The sequence below is a fragment of the Dermacentor albipictus genome, chromosome 1 (genome assembly GCF_038994185.2).
Source record: "Dermacentor albipictus isolate Rhodes 1998 colony chromosome 1, USDA_Dalb.pri_finalv2, whole genome shotgun sequence".
NCBI lineage: Eukaryota > Metazoa > Arthropoda > Arachnida > Ixodida > Ixodidae > Dermacentor > Dermacentor albipictus.
In genome coordinates this window covers 417,623,027-417,643,980 of record NC_091821.1, presented here as the reverse complement: position 1 = coordinate 417,643,980, position 20,954 = coordinate 417,623,027, and the positions used below count along the sequence as shown (strand labels likewise).

The window sequence follows — 20,954 nt, the reverse complement described above, 5'->3', positions numbered from 1 at the left end:
TTGGACTAGGGCACCAACCCTGTGATTGCAGACAGAAGAATCCATCAGAAGACGGAAGAGGCCGTCTGGAGCCGCAAAGATCTCTTTTCTAGAGCCCAATAAATGTTTTCCGATCCGATCCTTTATTATGTTCATCTTTAATACATTTCAATTAAAACTACGCCATTCATTTGACCTGCATCTGCTACATTCAATTTATCACTGTATGTAAATTTTCGAGTGGAATTTAAATTCTACATTTATTACTTTAGCCACGTTAGTATTGTACAATTCCTCATAGTGGGTATGAGCCATGAGTGCAAACAATAACGGCCACAACTTATGTCGCGAGCACACATTTCACCCCGAGAGACACGCCTGCGTTTTCCATGTCTTAAGGCAAGCAAACTGGGCTCGTACGCACCGAATACAGAAAAGGACGATGCCGCCATTAGCCCCGCAAAAAAGCCTCGTGGGATAACTCGTTCCTTTTTTTTTGCTGTAGAAGCACTGCGAGGTAGGCTACGTCAGATCTGGCTATGCCAAAATTCCAGATTCGTTAGGCAAAAAAAGGAAAAAGGAAGAAAATTTAATGACACACGAAACACACACGAACACAAGCGCACAAAGATTGTCTCGCCTATGGGCACCAGTATCAAAAGCACAGCTCAGTAACTAACTGTAGAATGGTCACATGAGTGAAGGAATCCGACAAGCGTCTCTTTCAATTTACACATAAGAACACCACCGCAAGATCAGCTCGTTAAAAAAGAATCATAATGTAGAAGACGAAATGGTAATGTCACTTATATAGGCAGTCCATAAGATTAGTTACCACTAAAAATCGCGAAGGGTACTTACAGCTCGCCTTTTCTTGTCCAAGCCTTCCGTAGAATGTGATCTGTTCCTTAGTTTTCCATTTCTATCATTGTCTCTGTGGTATAAAGTTTGTAAACAGGGATAAAGTGCCTGAGACAGGCTGTCTGAGGCACTTTATCCTTGTTTACAAACTTTATACCACAGTGTGCGATTCCATCTGTCAGCCCCTTTCTTGTTTTTGGACTTCATTGTCTCTTGTTACTTGTTAAAAATTCAATGAGATTCTGGGGTTTTACGTCCCAAAACCACTATATTATGATGAGCCACGCCGTAGTGGCGGATTCCGCAATAATTCTGACTACCTCGGGTTCTTTAACGTGCACCCAATGCACGGTACGCGTACGTCGTCAAAATGCGGCCACCGGGGCCGGGAACCGATCCCGCGCCCTCGGGCTTAGCAGCCCAACGCCGAAGCCACTACACTACAACGGCGGGTGCTTGTTTTTCATCGGTGGTACATTTAAGTGCACATTTTACCAACTGTATTAACACACACTCACGTTTGTGCGTGTGCGTGTGTGTGTGTTTTATTATGTCAAGTCATCTTGCTTTACTTGAGAACCGTTATTTTAGCAAAGCTTGATGAAGAGCTTCTGACATTCTCAATATCATCAAACAAATAACTCAACACTTAGCTAGTCAGGCAGATAACGCTTCAGAAATTGGTAATTGACCATTCTCACCGGCCGCGGAGGCTAGCTAGCAGAAGGCGATGTAAAACATTGAAAACTAGTGGCGACATCACCTCACAATTTGATTAGCAATCACCTGTGGCGTTACAAAGTATCGTCAAAGGCCGAGCTTAGTTAGCAGTCTGGTCACATGACTATGGCGCATTCCAATATAGAAACGTTTACTACACAACCTCCCTAGACTTTCACTGCATAACCCACGAAACATATGACGTCGCACAATGATGTCATCAGCAACATTTCTTTTGGGCATTACATTTTGGACTGGAATTTCGACTTTAATTTTCCCGGCTGATTTTTATAGGGCGGCAAAGCGCATATCAAATCGAGAGGCAGGTAGACTGGCCAACAAAATTCTCTCTCAGGAAAAAAAGGTCAGTGTGTGATCCTACTTTCCTGCCTGGATATACATCATTTATTGAGATATATGCCTTATCACGAACAAACTATGATACGGTTTGGCAGAAACACATTAAGTCGTCGCTTAACGCTAATTATGTTGGCGCAAATTTGTTATGTTAGTGAAGATACCACACCGCATAGACATTGCTTTCGACCAAAACTGACACATACGAAAAACTTACATTTTAAAATTTGCCGTGCAAGTGCTGCACAGCAACTCTGCGTTCACGTCAAAAGCAGCTGGCGCTTATCGAGTTCTCCTTGAATGCGTAAGGTATGCGGTTGAGGGAGCTAGTGCAGAGCTGAATTCGTCAATTATGACCAGCTCTCCTTGATTTTAAACGAGATAAATAGGGTAATGGCCATTGTGAACTGTGACCCACCGACGCTTAGCCGTGTGATGTTAAAGGATATCTGAAAGATAACACGGTGTAATCAGTGGCGTAGCTAGGTCGTGTGGCACCCGGGGCCCATAGGTCTTCTGTCACCCCCCCCCCCCCCCCCGCCCCCCGGCTGTAGTCTAGGAAGGCGAGGATATCAAGTTCCGGGTGTCTTCAGACGTATATGACACCCCCCCCCCCCCCACTGGCCCCTTGCACTTGGGGCCCACGGCCCCCCCCGCCCCCCCTGTTGGTACGCCACTGGGTGTAATGCAACGTTGTAAGTTTTCGCCTCAGATGGCAATGCTCTTGGAACTTAGATGGCTCGGTGTTCCTGTTGCAGCATGTTGACTAACTCAGTAACTTCTTAACCTTTGGTTTTCGGGCCGTACGATTTTTGAATGACAGCCTGCCTGCAATCAAAGTCGGCCTGTGTTCAAGTGAACGCGCTCCGTTGTATGTGAGAGAGTGGATCATTCTGCTTCCACTTACGTTATGTAATAGGACTTTGACAGCTGGACGATAAATGGAGAGTATTCGGCTTAAATGGAATACCAATAGATCGCTATCCGCAACGACATTTGCTCCGAGTTTGTGCTCGTCTTGCTATCCTGCATGCCATCGCAATCCTATAGAAGGGCTTGGATATAGGTTTTGGCTTCCCACGAACTAGGCGACATCTGTAAGACGGACGTTCAAGGCGCAGTGCTGCGCCTGATGGATGCACGATTAGTGTGGTAACGTGGTATTTCTTTTTATTTTATTACCTTAAAGACCCCATTCGGGGTATTACATACGGGGTGGTTAACATGTGGACACAAGAAAAGGCCGGTGTTACGGTGAAATACAAGTTTGAATAGTTTCTAGGAATTGTGAATGACATGTGATGGCAGCGACATTGAAGGGTAGGTCGTTCCAGTCTTCGGCAGCTCGAGGAAAAAATGAAGCTTGAAAAGAGACAGTTCGTGCTCGAGGACGAGAAACTTGGAGTTGATGGCTGGTGCGCTGTGACATGCGTGAAGATGATGGCGTGATGTAAGGCGGGTGGCTTAGCGAACTGTAAAAAAATTTGCGATGAAGAGAGAGCGTGGCTATACGACGACGACAAGGAAGCGATTCCAAGCTATATTCTGCCTTTAAGAGTGAAAGGCTGATGTTATATAAACATGAAGAATGGATGAATCTAATCGCACGATTCTGAACTGACTCGAGTGCATTGATGATATATGTTTGATGAGTGTTCCAGATGGCGGCGGCATATTCCAGTTGTGGTCTGACAAATGATTTGTATGCGAGTAGTTTCACGTGCTGTGGAGCACGGCGAAGGGGACACCTCATGAACCCAAGGGTCTTATTCGCTGACGAAATTACGTTTGTCGCATGCGCATTGCAGGAAAGGTCGTGGGACAGGGTTACGCCTAAGTACTTAGAGGCTAGAACTGATTCTACTGGGACGTTTGCAATTGTGTAAGTAGAGAGAGAAGGAATACGACGGCGGGAAATCGAAATAAATTTGCGCTTAATTGTTAGGGTTCAAGGCCATTTGCCAACGGTTGCGCTACTTCTGCACGTTATTAAGGTCATTCTGGAGAGATGCTTGGTCAGAGATGTTAGTCACAGTACGATAAATCACACAGTCGTTAGCGAACATGCAAATAGGACAAGATACATGCAACAGAAGATCGTTAATGTATATTAGGAAAAGAAACGGTCTTAAGACTGAGCCTTGAGGGACGCCTGAAGTGACAGGGAGGGGTTCGGAGGAGAAGTTATTGACAAGGAAGAACTGGGAACGATTAGCAAGGGATTCTTTTATCCATCGTACTATGTTCATCCAATGACGTGTTTGATGTGTACTGAAGGCCTCGGTTTCATGGAGCCACGCGTACTGCATGAAAGAGATGTATACATAGTTGCATACATTTGCTCATCCATGGGCCTTTTGCTCCCTTTAACAATTTGTCATTTGACAATTTTGACAATTTGAATCAATTACCAATGTTATTGAGCTAGCGATGGTAAGGGATACAACTCGTACAAGGACGAACATCGAGAAATGAGACTTAACAGGCGAAGCGCAAGCTATCAACTGGCGTTTATAAAAAAATGGCGGAACAAAAGATGAAAGAAAAAGCGGAATATTAAACGCTCCCTATGGGACTTTGTCTTGAGTTTGCCTCTCAGAAAAACTGTTTGTAGGTGAAACTGAATGACTTCTTGGTCAAGCTGATAAAAAAAGTGCTCGTGCACTCACCTGTACTTCCAGGTAACGGGGCATATGCTTCAAAAATTTCTCTGATTTTTGTTATCCTTGACAAGGCAAGAAGCGGATTTTCTAAGCGAGAACTCACGACAAAGTCAAATGGTTAACGTTTATGACTGCTTTTTCATCTGTTCTCATTTATTCCGCCATGTACTTTCAATGAAAATCCAGTTGAGAGTTTTCGCTTCACCTGAGGCCGAATTCAAAATGCTTCTCGCGCGTAAGTGCTGTTTGGTATTGGATGGTCACCTTCGCTGATAGTTTATCGAGCATCAGTATTGGCTGGAATTTTCTCTTACGAACAATTCTAGCTTAATACCTCTCTGTAGGTATGGGTTCTGTTCAGTCTCGTTGCTCTGCATTCGCCTTTATCCGAGTTGTTTCCTTACGCTTGCCCAATAAGGTGAAACGTTACAAACTAGTGCAATCGCAAGCATCGCAATAATGAGCCAATGACTTTCTCAAAGATGAATTATTAGCGCAAGCTCCTGTATCCTACCCACAACCTTGGGGTTTTGCTGTGAGATGTCCTTCGCGTACTCTGTTTCTTTCAGTGGAGTCGGTGTTTGGCCGGAGCCATCCGGAATTCGCTGGTTACCTGTACCTGGTGGCACCACTTTCTCTGGTGTTGTTCAACCCTATCGGATTCTTCCTGGCCGAGCTGCAAGGCCTTCGATCGCAGCGGCGCTACACTGACGATGCTATTGAGACAACACCCCAGAAGCAGTCGGTGGCGAGAAGACTGTTCAAAGCGGCGGCCTGGGCGGTTTTTAAGGTAATGCGCATGAATTTATGTACACGTAAGCACATAGGCGTGTCTGGAAAGCACTCCTCGCCGCCAAAGTAGGCGCTAAAGCGCTAGATGACCACAAGGGCGAGGATAGACATCTCGTAAGAGTAGCTGGTCACATCCTGCCGGTTTCATACCGAGTGTTATTACTAGGTGTTACCAGCCCTGTACGGAACACGCCCCTCGGGCGCTCTAGACAAGCGCCTTGAGCTCCGTAATATCGCCAACTTAATTGTAGTTTTTTATATGTAAGCACGCTGTAATAGAACTGCAAGTAATAGAACAGAAATAGAACAACAAGAAATAAAGAAGAGCCATTTTTCACCTGATTAACTTGGAACAGCTCTCTTCATTCTGACTTTTGCGATTGCAGTAATGCTATTTCGTATATTGCTTCCATTATTATTGTACTGTTAACTGCTATGCTTCTTTATTACAAAGAAAGTTTTCTTTGTTATTTTTTACTATACAGCTTCATATAATCTTGTTTCTTTTTTGCACTGCTTTCTACTTTTTTTTGACTTGTCAGTTTAGTTTACGCAAACACTGCTTCATGTGATTTCGCTCTTTCTTTTTTGATTTTGTTAATGTATGGGAGTCTCCCTGACAGTTCCTAACTTTGGGGCTCATTGTGTATTAACAATATTGTATTCACATTTATGTAAATCTGATACCGTTCATGAACAAACTTAAACGTTCAGCTTGATCCTCGAGGTCCACCGCGGTGACTCAGGGATGTGAAATGCGCAATCAAGGCCCGGCCGGGAATTGAGGACGCTGTCTGTCGGGAATTGAGGACGCATGTCTAAAGCGAAATACACGTGGCCGCTAGTAAGCATTTTAACCATTGTGTTCTTATAGCTTGGCAGGCATACTGGAATATCCTCGAGATGTCCGGAAAGTATATACCCGCAGCGTATTTTTTATGTGAAATACTTTTTTATAAAAAGAGCCGACCAAATTTACTCACATTACGTCACTTCAAGTGCGTTACCTGCCCAGGATGACATCATTTGCAAGAAATAAACCAAATCAATTCAATCATATTGTTATGTGTAGGCAGGCACAACAGGGGAACATATTTACAATATAATTTACAAGGAGAGCAAGCACTGAACCATGTGGTCGAATGCGCATGCCAGATCAAAAGCGTCTCCTTCATCGACTCTCCTCTTGAGGATTATGACCGTAACATGACCCCCGGCTGCTGAAGCACCGTCACGGTGCTTGCTAGAGTGTAGGGGAGCGGTAAAGTTTAAGGCGGGATGCGTGAACAACGTCTGTAGGCGGCGAAATGGAGGGAGAGGAAGACTCGAGCGGGCCAATCTCGTAAGTGACATCTGTTACATATCTTTAGACACGGTAGGGTCTGGAGTACCGGGAAAGCAATTTTTCAGAGAGCCCAACACGCCGAGTCGGGGTACACAGAAACACAAGGCCACCCGGGGCATTGATAACGTCACGATGACGGGAGTCATAGCGGTGCCTCTGGTGGTCTTGCGACATCGTAAAGCGATGGCGAGCAATCTGGCGTGCCTCGTCAGCTTTGGAAATGGCATCGCGGGCGTACTCAGTGCGCAAATGGTCGGCAGCAGGGAGGATAGTGTCAAAAGGTAACGTTGTGTCGCGGTCAAACAGCAGATAAAAGCATAGAGATAAATACCGCTCCGAAGCATCGAACTCGTGGCTGAGTGGTAGCGCCTCCGTCTCACACTCCGGAGACCCTGGTTCGATTCCCACCCAGCCCATCTTGCAAGTTGTTTTTTATTCATGAAGTGCGTGCTGGGATTTATCGCTCACGGCCAACGCCGCCGATGCGGACACCGACACCGCCGCCGACGCCGACGACACCGGCTTTTCTGCGACACGAGCTCCTTAACGCTGTCGCGTTAAAAAGTGGAAAACCAGCGGTATCGGGACGGGAGGAATTGTAGGCAGATGTAACGAAGGGCAACGCAGCGTCCCAGTCTTGATGGTCAGAGGAGACATGCTTAGAAAGCACGCCAGTTAACATGCGGTTGAATCGTTCTGTCGTTGGTTTCGTTGGTTTGCGGGTGGTAAGCCGTCGTAAACTTGTGTTTTGTCGCGAAGAAGATCATCGATAACGCTGAAGAGAAAGTGCAGCCACGGTAGGTGAGGATTTCACAAAGGTTTCCATGATGTAAGATGACATCATGTAGCATGAAATCAGGGACGTCCATAGCACAACTGGTAGGGAGAGCGCGTGGTGTGGTCCGTAGCAAAGGTAATCCATTTGTTGCCAGCAGTAGAGGCAGGGAAAGAACCAAGGAGGTCAAGACCGATTCGGAAGAAGCGGTCAGATAGGACGTCAAGGGGCTGAAGGAGGCCAGCAGGAGGCATATGTGGTTTTTTTTTGTGCGTTGGCATGGTTCACATGCAGCGACGTATCGACGAACGGAGCGGTAAAGATCGGGACAAAAGAAGCGACGTTGAACGCGATTGCTTATTACCGTAATTATTACCGGATTATTACCATAACAATATAATTAAATACATTCTTACTTCCTAATGCCAAACTTTGTGGGACATTTTTGTAACGGAAAGTTGAAGGGAATTTTCATAAAGGTCAGTAGAGATTTTCACGTTTAAAAACAGCTGTGCGGAGCGAAATAAATGGCGAGGAATCTTTTTGTTCAATTTACCTGATTACGCATGCGGCACAGTGAAGTGCGGCTCTGTGCCGCACTTTTGTGTGACGTAAAAGCACGACGTAAAATAAATCTGCCATAGCACTTTCTTCTTGCCAAGAGCTAATTCCGAATGGAGCTTTGCGCAACTCTCAATGGACGCATAGAAATTTTGGCACCTATACAGCCCTTATTTCTCTCTCCCTCTATTTCTTTCTCTCTTGGCAGCAACGCTGAGCCAGACAACTTTATTGCATGGTATGACGAAGACTTATTTTACACCGCCCTACTACGTCACAGGCGATTTGCATCGCAAGCTGCGCTTCGCGGTAGTGCATTTGTAATCAGGTAAATTGAAGGAATAATATGACGCCAGTTATTTCGATGCAAAAAGCGAGACTATTTACGAGTCACGGGCAAGATCGAGACATCAGGACGAACAGGACTCCCATTACTGTATCTAACCAACTATCCCAAACAACGGTACTTCCAAACCCTGTATAAAGTTTTCGTTTTTTTTTTCAATTACCCCAGTTGTCGCGTGTTCTCGCGAAGTTTGTATCAATGAATCTCTGTTCGCTTGTGATGGTGCGCGTATCGCACGTTTTTGTATTCTTTTCGTTCTTTTCCTTTTTTTGTTTTGCCCTTAGTACCGAATTTGGCGGTACTTTTTCTTTCTTTTTTTTTAGCTGCACCAACCTTTGAAATGTCGCATGTGGCAGATAGCGAAATTCTAACCCTTGAACGGAATTGCCCGTTGAGCTGGACATTCCTTGTACGAGAAATCAAGTGCGTCCTACAGTCCTGAAATCTAATATTCTAGATGTGTAATATCTAATCCTTCGGTTGGGCGCTGACAAACGCTGACGGTTTTCATCGGTCTCGCCCAACGCCACCTAGAAATTTTCCAGGTGGCTTTGTCTCACCTCGTGCACCATCGACTTGCGACGCCGGTTTTTCAACGCGCCAGAGTTGTGAGACGCTGGTATCTGCCAGGGCACTGCTCCTGCTGCACACCTGCAGTCGTCTCGCGCGTTCCGTTGCGCCACGTCGCCTCCGCATAATAGCGACGTTTAGTACTGCGTACGTTGCGGACGTAAAGAGCGCTGCGTTTAAAGCATTAAATGCTTTTACTCCCGTTGTCGGTGACCTTCAAGTGACCTTGAGCTAGAAGCCAGAGCCGTTATCCGGGTACTCAAACGAGAACACCCGGGCAACCAGTCAAAGCTTAAATAAAATGCGGTCTTGGGCCCCGAACCCTTTGTACGGAATCGCATTACACACGCTAGTTACTGCCCAAACAAGTTGCAAAAATGTTGCTTTCGAGGTCTTTTTAATGTTTGTTCACAAGATCACTCAAGCTGTAACTTGTAGTGCGTTGTCATTTCCGACAGAGACGGTGAAAAGGCAGATATACCGGGCACTATACACAGCCTTGTCATGTTTTGGCGCTGAGCCGTGGTGGCCAGCGGCCCGCGACTTTTGCGGCGTGGGTTTTGCGTCGCTTCGAGAGATGGCGCCACGCTGCGTGACGCCTCCATCATGCTCTTCTGCCCGCCACGGTGGCGTAATGGTTATGGCGGTGTGCTAAGCACGAGGTCGCGGGATCAAATCCCGGCCGCGGCGTCCGCATTTCGATGAAGGCGAAATGCAAAAACGCCCGTGTCCCGTGCATTGGGGGCATGTTAAATATACCCTGGGGGTCAAAATCAATCCGGAGTCTCCAACTACGGCATGCCTCATAATCAAATTGTCGGTTTGGTGCGTAAAATCCCACAATTCAATTTATTCTTCTTCTAGCTGGGCAGTGCGCTTTGTCTCCCTGGCGCTTTTTGCTGCCTGTCGTGCGCCCTTCAGCCGGTTTTCTTGTTCTAGCTGGGCAGCGTCCTTATGGATCAGTGCGCAGTATGGCGTGGTGCAGTGTGGTATGGTAGGGTGCGCCGTTGCGAACATGCACTACACCCATTTTAGGATTATGACTGGTATCATCTCCAGCCAATCTGCTTTGCGCTTTGCCATTTCATGCTTACATCTATTCTCGACTACGGCAGAGCTAGCAAACAATACGTGATTCGTACGCAGCGGCCGCGTACGCATCGGGTATCGTGTGCGTAGCGTTCTCTAAGCGTATAAGCTATACATACCATTAGAAATAATTGTTAGTGGGCTAGCTCCTTCTATTTAAAAATATAATAAACATTGTCCTGTTTCTATAGTTAAATATATTGTATCTTTGCGTGAGGTTTACAGTGGAAATAAAAAAAAATGTTTAAGTAAGAGAATACGGATGAGGTAGCCGCCGCTAGTCCTTGTAACCCACTTGTCCTCCTATTGTCAGGATTTCTAGAAATAAAGCGAAAGTATGAATTAAAAGCCGTGGACGTCCGCACCAACAATAATGTAATACGCTTTTAGCCCCAATAAATTTTAAGTGACAAGGTAGATACAACTCAAAAGAAACCTCTAACGATGTGAGTTACAGAACTCTGGTAATGACGCTTCTGGGTGGGAAGGGTGTAGGCTTCGGCATCGCCTGGTAAAAGGGCACTGCCCCCCCCCCTCCCCCAGGAAACTCCGGATGGAGCTCGGGACCCGGAACACTCCCCCCCCACCCCTCCTTTCGTAGTAAGCGCCTGTGGCCTCGGCACAGCCAATCAGAGAATCAACATGGCGGATAATGCCAGCAGTGCAACCGCCCCGCGTGTCGAGAATAGAACCCATGGCCAGGAACGCGGTTAACACCTTTGGATTGGCTTGGCTTGACTGTACACAACAAGCGCTCTTGTTTTTATCTTCCAGATGGCGCAACAGGTTTACGCAAGTTTAAGTATACGTGGACATTCCCATATACAGAAAGCGCGGTCGTGACGCGCGCTGCCACTTGCCGCAAAGCGCTCGCGTGCTGCATACATATCGTCATGGCGCAGCACTAATGCTCTCTATTGTCAGAACACCATGGCTTTAAGGAATAATAAGTGGACGAAGATTTACAGCGACTCTAAGATGGCTATTAGACACTTTACCAATGGATTTGTAACCAAAAGGGCTGCCCAGCTGATCGGTGAGTTGGACAGCCAAGAGATCGAAATCCGCTGGTTTCCTGCGCACATGGGGTCTGTCGATCCATCTCGGAAGAATTTAAACGAGATGGCTAACGCAGCTGCACGAGGGCTTACTATCCGTGCACTACGCGACCAGGACCTCAATAATATACAGGTGGAGAACAGGGACCAATTACTTACATATAATGAAATCACAAGGCATTACTACATGAACAGAAGGGAATTCCCAGTGCCACACGCTAAGCTCAATAGAGCTCAAGCGGTGACTCTGAGATTGTTGCAAACAAGAACTTATCCAAGTCCAAACTTTATTAACAAGATATATCCTGAAAGAGAGATACCAATCAATTGCGAGAAGTGTAATGGCATCATTACTCTGGATCACATGCTTTGGCAGTGTCCTGTGACTTTCACAGACTGTGACAAGGAGAGAGACTGGTGGCAGCGAGTCCTACACAGTGGAGTTCTTTCCGATCAAGTACAGGCCGTCCAGAAGGCCCATGATACGGCGGTAAGGTTAAAACTTACTGTCCCGACGTGGGAGCCGCCTGCGTCAACCTAAGGGTTGATCTTCAGGACATTAAATAAAGTTCATCATACCATACCATACCATACCATGCGAAGAGCTCGGGCGTCACGCCCAACCTTGCTATCGTTTTCAGTGCTTCATCTGCGAAACTGTCTATTCTTCAACAACAACAACAACAACAACAACAACAACAACAACAACAACAACAACAACAACAACAACAACAACAACAACAACAACAACAACAACAACAACAACAACAACAACAACAACAACAACAACAACAACAACAACAACAACAACGATCACGACGACAACGACGACGACGACGAGGACGACTCGCAGCCAGGTGTATTTTCAGTACAGCCATAGAGGTATAATGGCGGCACTTTTCGCACCTTCATTTATCCTCACACATACTGCAGCGAATCTGGGGTGACCTTACGGTTACCTTGTGGTGTCATTGGGATTAATTGGCGTTAGTCTTGTGCTTCACCTGCACCTCAGCTCCAAAATTCTAGGTTAATTTTCATTACCGTCTACATTGTTTCCATTCAGAGAAACGCCAATAAAAGCCAAGAGTGCTGGAGAAAGAAAATGAAGAGACAGAATACAAAGACTAGATGTCCGGGCAAAACTCTTTGGAAACGGTAATCCTTCATTGTGCAGTGCTTCTGAAGACGTCAGCACGTGTTACGAAGGTGACGTCAGTGGTGAAAGTGAGATGACCCCACGCGCCTTTCTTTTTTTGTTTCTTCCACGAGGTTTGGTCCACGTCCGCGGAACTTCTAAATGTCATAGAAGAACAACGACAGTAGAACAGTTGTGACGTCAGTGCGAGACGTGATGGCAGAAAAGTTGATTAGTCATAGCCTGTGGAAACCTTACGCTACTCGATCTTTTTCTGACAGTGGTGGGTTTGTTGGATCGTCTAATCTTCTGTTTACTCTTGGTATCGTATTCAGTAGCTACTATATTGTCTTGACCTTTCTTATTGCTCTCTCCTTTTTGCCACCAAAACTCGAGCCTTCCTGCGTCAGAGTGCGTCTCACGTGACGTCACTGACATTGATGGAGGGATTGAGAAAATCGAAGATACAATTTTTTGACATATCAGAATACGACACAAGTAAAGAAACAAGAAAAAACAATATGGTACCAATATCTCACAGCGCTTTACGCTAAATATATTCTGCTGTCTGTAAAATTAAGATGCTACGCCTTTTCTGCGATATTTCACCAGTGACATATGTTTCAGGTCTGTTCCCTTAGAAGTTGTATCGTCTTTTGAAACATTAGGTGTTATGTTCAAGGAAAAGATCAACTGGGATGATCACGTCGATCATCTTATAACAAAACTGTCACAAGTTATCAGTATCGTCTAATGTAATCGTCCCGTGTTATCGACCAATGTGAAAATTACAACATATCTATGTCTATTCCATTCTTGCCTAAATTACGGCTTCTTAAGCTGGGGCTCGACTACACAGGATAACTTGCGAAAACTACATGTACTACAAAATAGCTTTTTACGCACAGTTGAACGTGCACAACTGCTACATCACACCAGTAATTTTTTTCTTGAAATATAATATCATCCTAGTAATAAATCGGCCTGACTGCACACTATGTTGCGCTTATAAACGAGGTCATTGGGAGCTTAGCACATAGTGAACCCCATACAGTCTGCACGCATTAGAACATGTATTACCTTATTTAATTAATGATTTGTCCCAAGTAATTATTTGTCTTTCAGAAGCATCATTTAAAGAACTACTTTCACACTGTCCTAAAACCTGGTCCACCTTAAGGTCGTTTTATAAAAAGAAAAAAAAAGGTGTTCATACCACCAATTTCTGTCTCCTCTCACATGATTTAGTTTTTGTAATTATCTATTGTATACATTAGCATTGTGTGCTTTCATTTGTGACCGGTAATTGCTTATAACTATATTGTATAATTGATTCCATTGATTGATCGAAACGCTGTTAACAGTGGTATTGTGACCGCTGGTATACCCTCGCCAATGTAGGGGGCTTGAAGCTGTTAGCAGTTGTATTGGAACCACTGGTATTCCATGGTCAATGTAGGGGGATTGAGGCTGTTAGCAGTGGTATTGTGACCGCTGGTATACCATCGCCAATATGGGGGCCTTGAGGCTGTTAACAGTTGTATTGAGACCGCTGGTATAGATACCACCGCCAATGTAGGGGTTTTGAGGCTGTTAACAGTTGTATTGTGACTGCTGGTATACCATCTCCAATATAGGAGGCTTGAGGCGGTTAGCAGTTGTATTGTGACCGCTGGTATACCATCGCCAATGTCGGGGACTTGAGGCTATGTCAAGCTGCCTTGGGGCAGCTCTTACTCCAGGTTCCCGTCGTCATGTACACTTTGATTCTAAAATGAAACAATCCAATCCAATATACGTGTTAATTAATCTTGCATTGTTAGCGTTATAGAAAATATTATAATGTAAATGCCGTAACTCAAGGCTACATTATAGTAATAAAACTTGCGAATGCAACGGAACGTACTACGGTTGAACCGCCATTACGTCCAGAAGTGACGTTTCAAATCTGACTCTCGCACCGAAAATTACTGGCGTGGGGCGATATCAGCGGTGTCGCATTAGAAATGTATTGCATTTTGAAGGCGGGTTTCTCGCATTACACGTGCTGCATATGAGTGGCTGTGCGGCCATTTCGGAACTATACTGCACCGGCCTAGTCGATATTGCCATAGCCGGCGTTTTCATGCATGAAGCCCACATTTCATGCTTGAAGTCCGCATTTGGTAGCTCTACAAAACTCACTGAAGAACTGAAAATTATTATCAGCCGTGCTGCAGTAAACTTGAAATAATGGTGAAAAAACCAGAAAAAGGAAAGAAAGAAAGAAAAATGTGCTGGAACTAAAATTTGAGTGGGCGGGATGAATTGGCGACCGAAGCCGCGTGACGCAAAAGAGGCCCACATAGAAGTTCCGTGCAGCGTGCTACGAAACTATGAGCGGCGCACCTGTGATGAAAATGAGACGTGGAAGACCGAGTGGGCGACGATGGCGATAACAATTCGATTAGTTCTGGGGACCCTGCCGCTTCTTGGATAACTTCGGGGTTAGGAAAGTCCTGGCATGCTGCGACACGCTTGCGAGGGCACTTTTTTTTCCGGACGTGGACCATGCACGTAGCCTCTGCGCTTGTGCTGCAATTGCTGTTGTGTGTCTGGCAAGCCTTGTCAGGATTGGGGGCTCAATCCCATCGTCCGTGGTCCTTTGCCAAGATTGGAGTACGGCATGAATTCGGAGGTAGCTGGCCCATGCCGTCGTCCAACTTATTTACGCTGAGATCGTTGATGAAGTGAAGAACTGCTTCTCATCGAGAACGAGGAAAAGGGGTTTATTTACAGAAATTAAATCAGTCTAACATGACTGCTAGAGAAAAAGAGTATTAGTCCAACAGGACTGCATGAGAGAAGTCACTCAGTCTAACATGACTGCTCAAGAGAAGTGTCCTCAGCATTCGCACCACCACAGTTTTTATACACTCGATGCGCCGGTCCTACGACGCGGCGACTGTTCGTTTACTCATCACCAACTCGCCGCTGCTCTGCAGACCAGTTTACGTACACAAAGGCAACCGCGCTCTGTACACAGAGGCAACCGCGCGGGGTGCCGTTCCGGGAAACTATCGGCGCCGATCGAGGGTCGCTCGTTGTTCCGTGCTAGGCCGAAGCGTGAGACGCTCCAAAATACGTCGTCCCCACGGCAGCTTGTCCATGCGCGTCAAATCAGCTCCGCGTTGGGGAACTCCGGAATCATTGTTCACACACCGAACTAGTTCCGTCACAATGTCGAAGGGGCTGGAGTAAGGCGGCGGATTCCAGCGCAAAGGCCGCTTCTTTGAACGCCTCCCAGCTGCAGCGACGGAGAGGTGCGCGTCGTGTCGCCCTGTCGTAACTGTGTGGCAATCTTCTTTCACAGCTCGCCATTCTTGACAGCGCCTCCAGGGCCCGGAAAGTCTCGACTGTCTAGCGCTGACAACCGCTAGGCAGGAAGAGAACGGCTGCTGGTCAGGGGGGGATTGATGTCTTGGCTCGCAGCGACCACTTGTGCATTGATGTCACCGCCCCAAAACATCCAACAAGGACAGGCAACTGCAAAATGAATCCCACAACACGGCTCTGCGCCGAGATGACGCGCATTGGCTCTCACTTTAGACTCGCTAGGCTTCAAAAAAAAAAAACAACAACATAAGTGCAGAAACAAAAAAAATGCTACATTTCACTATGCCAATTTCTGAAGCAAATTCCTGCTGACAAATTCAGCAATTAATGGAGGGAATTCTGCTGAATGAGAGGGGATTTTCTTCGCCTAAAGAAAAGCTAACACTAGTAACCCCAAAATTTAGGCGGGACCCTCAAACGCAGAATTCAAATTAGCCTGCTCAAACCATCCGCATTGCTATGCAACTTTCTCTTCTTATATCTAACGGAGAAGTTGTACTCTTGGAGAGTGAGGCTCCATCGGAGCAAGCGGCCGTTTTTGTGTGACATTTGATTGAGCCACGTCAGAGGACAGTGGTCGGTCTCGAAGATGAACTTCGCTCCGTACAAGTAACACGACAACTTCTGGGCGGCCCAAACCAAACAAGCGCATTCCTTCTCTGAAGCGCTGTAGGCTTCCTCTCTTACATTTAGTTTACGGCTGGCGTAGAGTATAGGATGCTCCTCTTTATCGTCGCCGACCTGACTAAGTACCACGCCCATACCTCTGTCGCTTGCGTCGCATTGAACTATGAATTCCTTTGTGTAGTCTGGCGCGCGAAGCACAGGGCGAGAAACCAATAGCGTTTTCAAACTTTGGAAAGCGTTCTCTTTGTCCTTATCCCAGTGTACGTTACTCGGTGCTCCCTTTCGGAGGGCGTCTGTTAATGAACTTGCCAATTGCGAGTAACTCGGAATGTACCGTTGAGAGTACCCTACAAGTCCCAAAAATGAACGAAGGTTCGTTTTTGGTCGCGGCTGAGAAAATTCTCCTATCGTAGCTATTTTCAGCTCAGCCGGCCGTCTCATGTCCTGACCGACAACATGGCCCAGATAAGTAACCTGCGAACAACCAAACCTACACTTTTCTGCTTTCATCGTTAAGCCGGCTTCAAACGTACGAAGCCTCGCATTCTTGTCGTAATAGACTTTGGCGTTCTTTTGAGCTATTGCCATGTTCTTTCCGACTAGTTATTGGGTTGCGCTTAGCCGTTCCAGTAAATTTAGCACGTATTCAACCACGGTTGGACTCTCCCCTCTTTCCTCCCACATCTCTCTTAACATTCTCAGTGGAGACCGGAGTGTCCTCCCATACACTAGTTCTGCTGGTGAGAACCCTGTCGCCTCATGTGGAACCGTTCGCAAAGCAAACAAAGTTGCCGGCAGACAGTTCTCCCAGTCCTCCTTGTGCTCGTAACAGAGCGCACGCAAAACTCGCTTAAGCACCGAATGCCACCTCTCTACACTGTTTGACTGAGGGTGATAGACAGAACTGTGTATTAACTTTACCCCGCACTTTTGCAAGAATGTGGAAGTCAGTGCGCTCGTGAATACTGACCCTTGATCTGCCTGAATTTCGGCTGGAAACCCAACTCGTGCAAACACTGTCAAAAGCGCGTCTACTACTTCGGTGGAGCTGAGCTCTTTCAAAGGGATTGCTTCTGGAAACTTGGTAGCCGGACACAGCATGGTAAACAAGTACCTGTAGCCTGATTTTGTTTTTGGAAGAGGCCCTACCGTGTCTATTACGAGTCGTCTGAAAGGCTCTGTTATTAAGGGCACTACCTTCAGTGGAGCTCTCCAAGTCTCTCCTGGTTTACCAGAACGCTGGCAGGCGTCGCATGATCTTGCAAAGTTTTCTACATCTTTGAAACAGCCAGGCCAGTAGTATTCCATAAGCAATCTTTCCTTTGATTTGTTTATGCCTAGGTGGCCGGACCACCCATTTCCATGACAAAGACTCAAAAGGTCCTCCCGATACTTAGTAGGTATGACTAACTGATCTAAAATCCTACCCTTTCGATCTCTGTAATGCCGATACAACAATCCTCCTCTCTCATGTATTGTTACGTTGCGCCTAGCAATGCCTTCTTTAGCGGTGTCATGTAATTTTGCTAAGCTCTCATCATTCTTTTGGTCAGCTGCCAGTGACTCTCTATCCACGCGTAAGAGTTGATCAAAGTTCTTTGAGGCCGGTGATAATAACGACCCTGTCTCGCTTGTGAGCGCGTCTGCTTGCTCTTCCTGCAGGCTAGAACTCTGACACTCTAGTGCTACGCTCTCATTGAGCTGGTCAACTGGCAGGCTCTCCTCAACTGTTCTTTTGTCCCTCGGGCCTAGCTCGGATTCGGGTATTGAAGCTATCCCCTTTTCTGCTTCAGCTGGAGGAGCTTGGGCATTTTCAGCCGAAAGCGCCGCGATCTTACGAGCTTGGCCTCGGGTCAATGCCTGTACTATGCCCTCTCCCAGTTTGAGCCCTCTGTCACGCAGTAACTGATTCGAGCGATTCGAAAAGATGTAGGGATACTGCAGTGACAAAAATTTGGAAACTGCAGCCTCAGTCTCTAGTTCCCCGAATGGTCCACTGATTTTGACTTTGGCCATGGGCAGACACACGCTGTGTTCTTCTACAACCTGTTTTATCCATGCTACTTCTCCGGTGAAGTCATCTACCATCACGTAAGACGGATGGACAATGTCCAGCGTGGCGGCACTGTCCCTTAGCACTCGGCATGGTTTTCCATTAACTTGCAGGTCGTGGAGATATGGACTTAAAAGTTCCATATTCTCATCTTTTTCCTCCACGTAGGAAAAAACTACGCTAGACTTCTCGCAGTTTACAGCTATATGTCCCAGTTTGTGGCATTTGTAACAGCGAATTGGTCTAAAAGATTTGAATTTTCTTTTCTGTTCTTTTTGTGCGGTTTCTCCGTTAAGTTTCTCCTCGCTCTTTTCTGCGGGCTTTTCCGCCATGTCTACAGGCTCGGATCGTCTAGTTTGCGCACCCTTTTTGAACGGAAATGGTTTCCGCGGTCCATTTCGACCGTCCCAGTTTCCCTCCTCGGCGTTCAACTTTCTACGGGTTGCGTACTCTTCGGCTAATTCAGCCGCCCTTTCCACAGTGTTTACATTACCTCTGTCTTGCACCCACAGTTTCACAGCTTGGGGGATGGTTTTGTAAAATTGCTCTAGACACATGCATTCAATGATCATGTCTCTGCTGTCGTACGCTTCCGCGCTTTTAAGCCACTCGACTAGGTTGGCCTTTAAGCTATATGCAAACTCCGGATAGCCCTCGCTATCTTTCTTGCCTGTGCTCCTAAACCTTTGCCGAAAAGCTTCGGCTGAAAGGCGGTATTTCTTCAGGAGACTAGCCTTAACTTTTGCATAATCATATGCATCCTGCACACTCAATCTGGCGATTACTTCCGCCGCCTCACACGGCAACATAGACAGCAACCGCTGTGGCCATGTACTCGGGCCGAAGTTCATCTTCTCGCAAGTCCTTTCAAAATTGCTTAGGAACAAGCCTATGTCGGTCCCGACCTCAAATGGCTTTAATAGCCTGTCCATGCGGTACGATTCTGCCTCACTTGATCGACCCAGAGCGCCTTCACTTCCTTGAGGCACTCCAAACGTTTGCTTTCAAGTTCAAGTTGCATTTTCCTTAACTGAAACTCGCGATCTTTATCGCGTTCCTCCCTCGCTCGGTTTTCTCTGTCCCGTTCTTCTCTTTCTTTTTCCCGTTTCTCTCTCTTTTTGAGAAGTTACAATCCCATTTCAATATCTTGCTCACTGGCCTGATTGGAAATTAGCTCCAATAATTCTGATTTGAGCATTTCCTTGCGTACATCTAGGCCCAGTTCCTCACCAACAATCAACAACTCGTCTCTCAGCAGTGTCCTTAACTCCATGACTGCTGCTTTACTGCCTTGATTCTGCTCTCTAAATCTAGCTAGTAAAACACAACCTAGCTAACACACAACAATCTAGCTTCCCTACTGTTCTAAACAGAACAACCACAAAATGAAGCCTAGAGAGTCAAAGCAAAAACCAAGCACTCACCGCAGATACAGCACCATGTCGCAAAGTCCATCCCACCGCTGCCACCAGTTGTCAGGATTGGGGGCTCAATCCCATCGTCCGTGGTCCTTTGCCAAGATTGGAGTACGGCATGAATTCGGAGGTAGCTGGCCCATGCCGTCGTCCAACTTATTTACGCTGAGATCGTTGATGAAGTGAAGAACTGCTTCTCATCGAGAACGAGGAAAAGGGGTTTATTTACAGAAATTAAATCAGTCTAACATGACTGCTTGAGAAAAAGAGTATTAGTCCAACAGGACTGCATGAGAGAAGTCACTCAGTCTAACATGACTGCTCAAGAGAAGTGTCCTCAGCATTCGCACCACCACAGTTTTTATACACTCGATGCGCCGGTCCTACGACGCGGCGACTGTTCGTTTACTCATCACCAACTCGTCGCTGTTCTGCAGACCAGTTTACGTACACAAAGGCAACCGCGCTCTGTACACAGAGGCAACCGTGCGGGGTGCCGTTCCGGGAAACTATCGGCGCCGATCGAGGGTCGCTCGTTGTTCCGTGCTAGGCCGAAGCGTGAGACGCTCCAAAATACGTCGTCCCCACGGCAGCTTGTCCATGCGCGTCAAATCAGCTCCGCGTTGGGGAACTCCGGAATCATTGTTCACACACCGAACTAGTTCCGTCACAATGTCGAAGGGGCTGGAGTAAGGCGGCGGATTCCAGCGCAAAGGCCGCTTCTTTGAACGCCTCCCAGCTGCAGCGACGGAGAGGTGCGCGTCGTGTCGCCCTGTCGTAACTGTGTGGCAATCTTCTTTCACAGCTCGCCATTCTTGACAGCCTTCATCGCCGCGAAATGTGGATTACGTCCGTGCCAGGATATGCCTAATAAGTGCTGCGTGCCCAATTGCTGGAGCAATTACAAATCGGGGCCGAAAAATCATGCGTTCATTTTTCCGCAAGATCAATGACAGGTTATTGGGAGCCAATGCTAAGGTAGAGGAGAGGAAAGCTGGAATTCTGCGGAATACGGCAGCTGTTTTTTCGTAAATAGTTGCACGAATTTTTTGTATCTCCATTGCTAAACTCATTTGAGGTGTTGTAAATATGTGGACTGCGGTACCGTATGTAATAATGCCTCGAAAGTGAAATTATTCGTTTAGATTTTAATCTAGACTGGAATAAATACATGTGTTCCGAATGTAAAGAAGGGCACACCAGGGAAGTTGTCATGAGATATGTGTTATG

At 46.5% G+C, this 20,954-nt stretch overlaps 1 protein-coding gene and 1 long non-coding RNA gene across 2 annotated transcripts in view; one reads left to right on the top strand and one right to left on the bottom strand.

Annotated features, from left to right (window-relative positions):
- LOC135900366 (lysosomal cholesterol signaling protein-like) overlaps positions 1 to 20,954 on the top strand; it is a 187,923-nt gene that overhangs the window by 61,613 nt on the left and 105,356 nt on the right. The window contains exon 4 of the mRNA XM_070532233.1: positions 5,150 to 5,370. Coding sequence (XP_070388334.1) covers positions 5,150 to 5,370 — 221 coding nt within the window. The remainder of the gene's footprint in view (positions 1 to 5,149; positions 5,371 to 20,954) is intronic.
- Positions 1 to 20,954, bottom strand: part of LOC135900425 (uncharacterized) — a 142,323-nt gene that overhangs the window by 39,711 nt on the left and 81,658 nt on the right. The window lies entirely within an intron of this gene.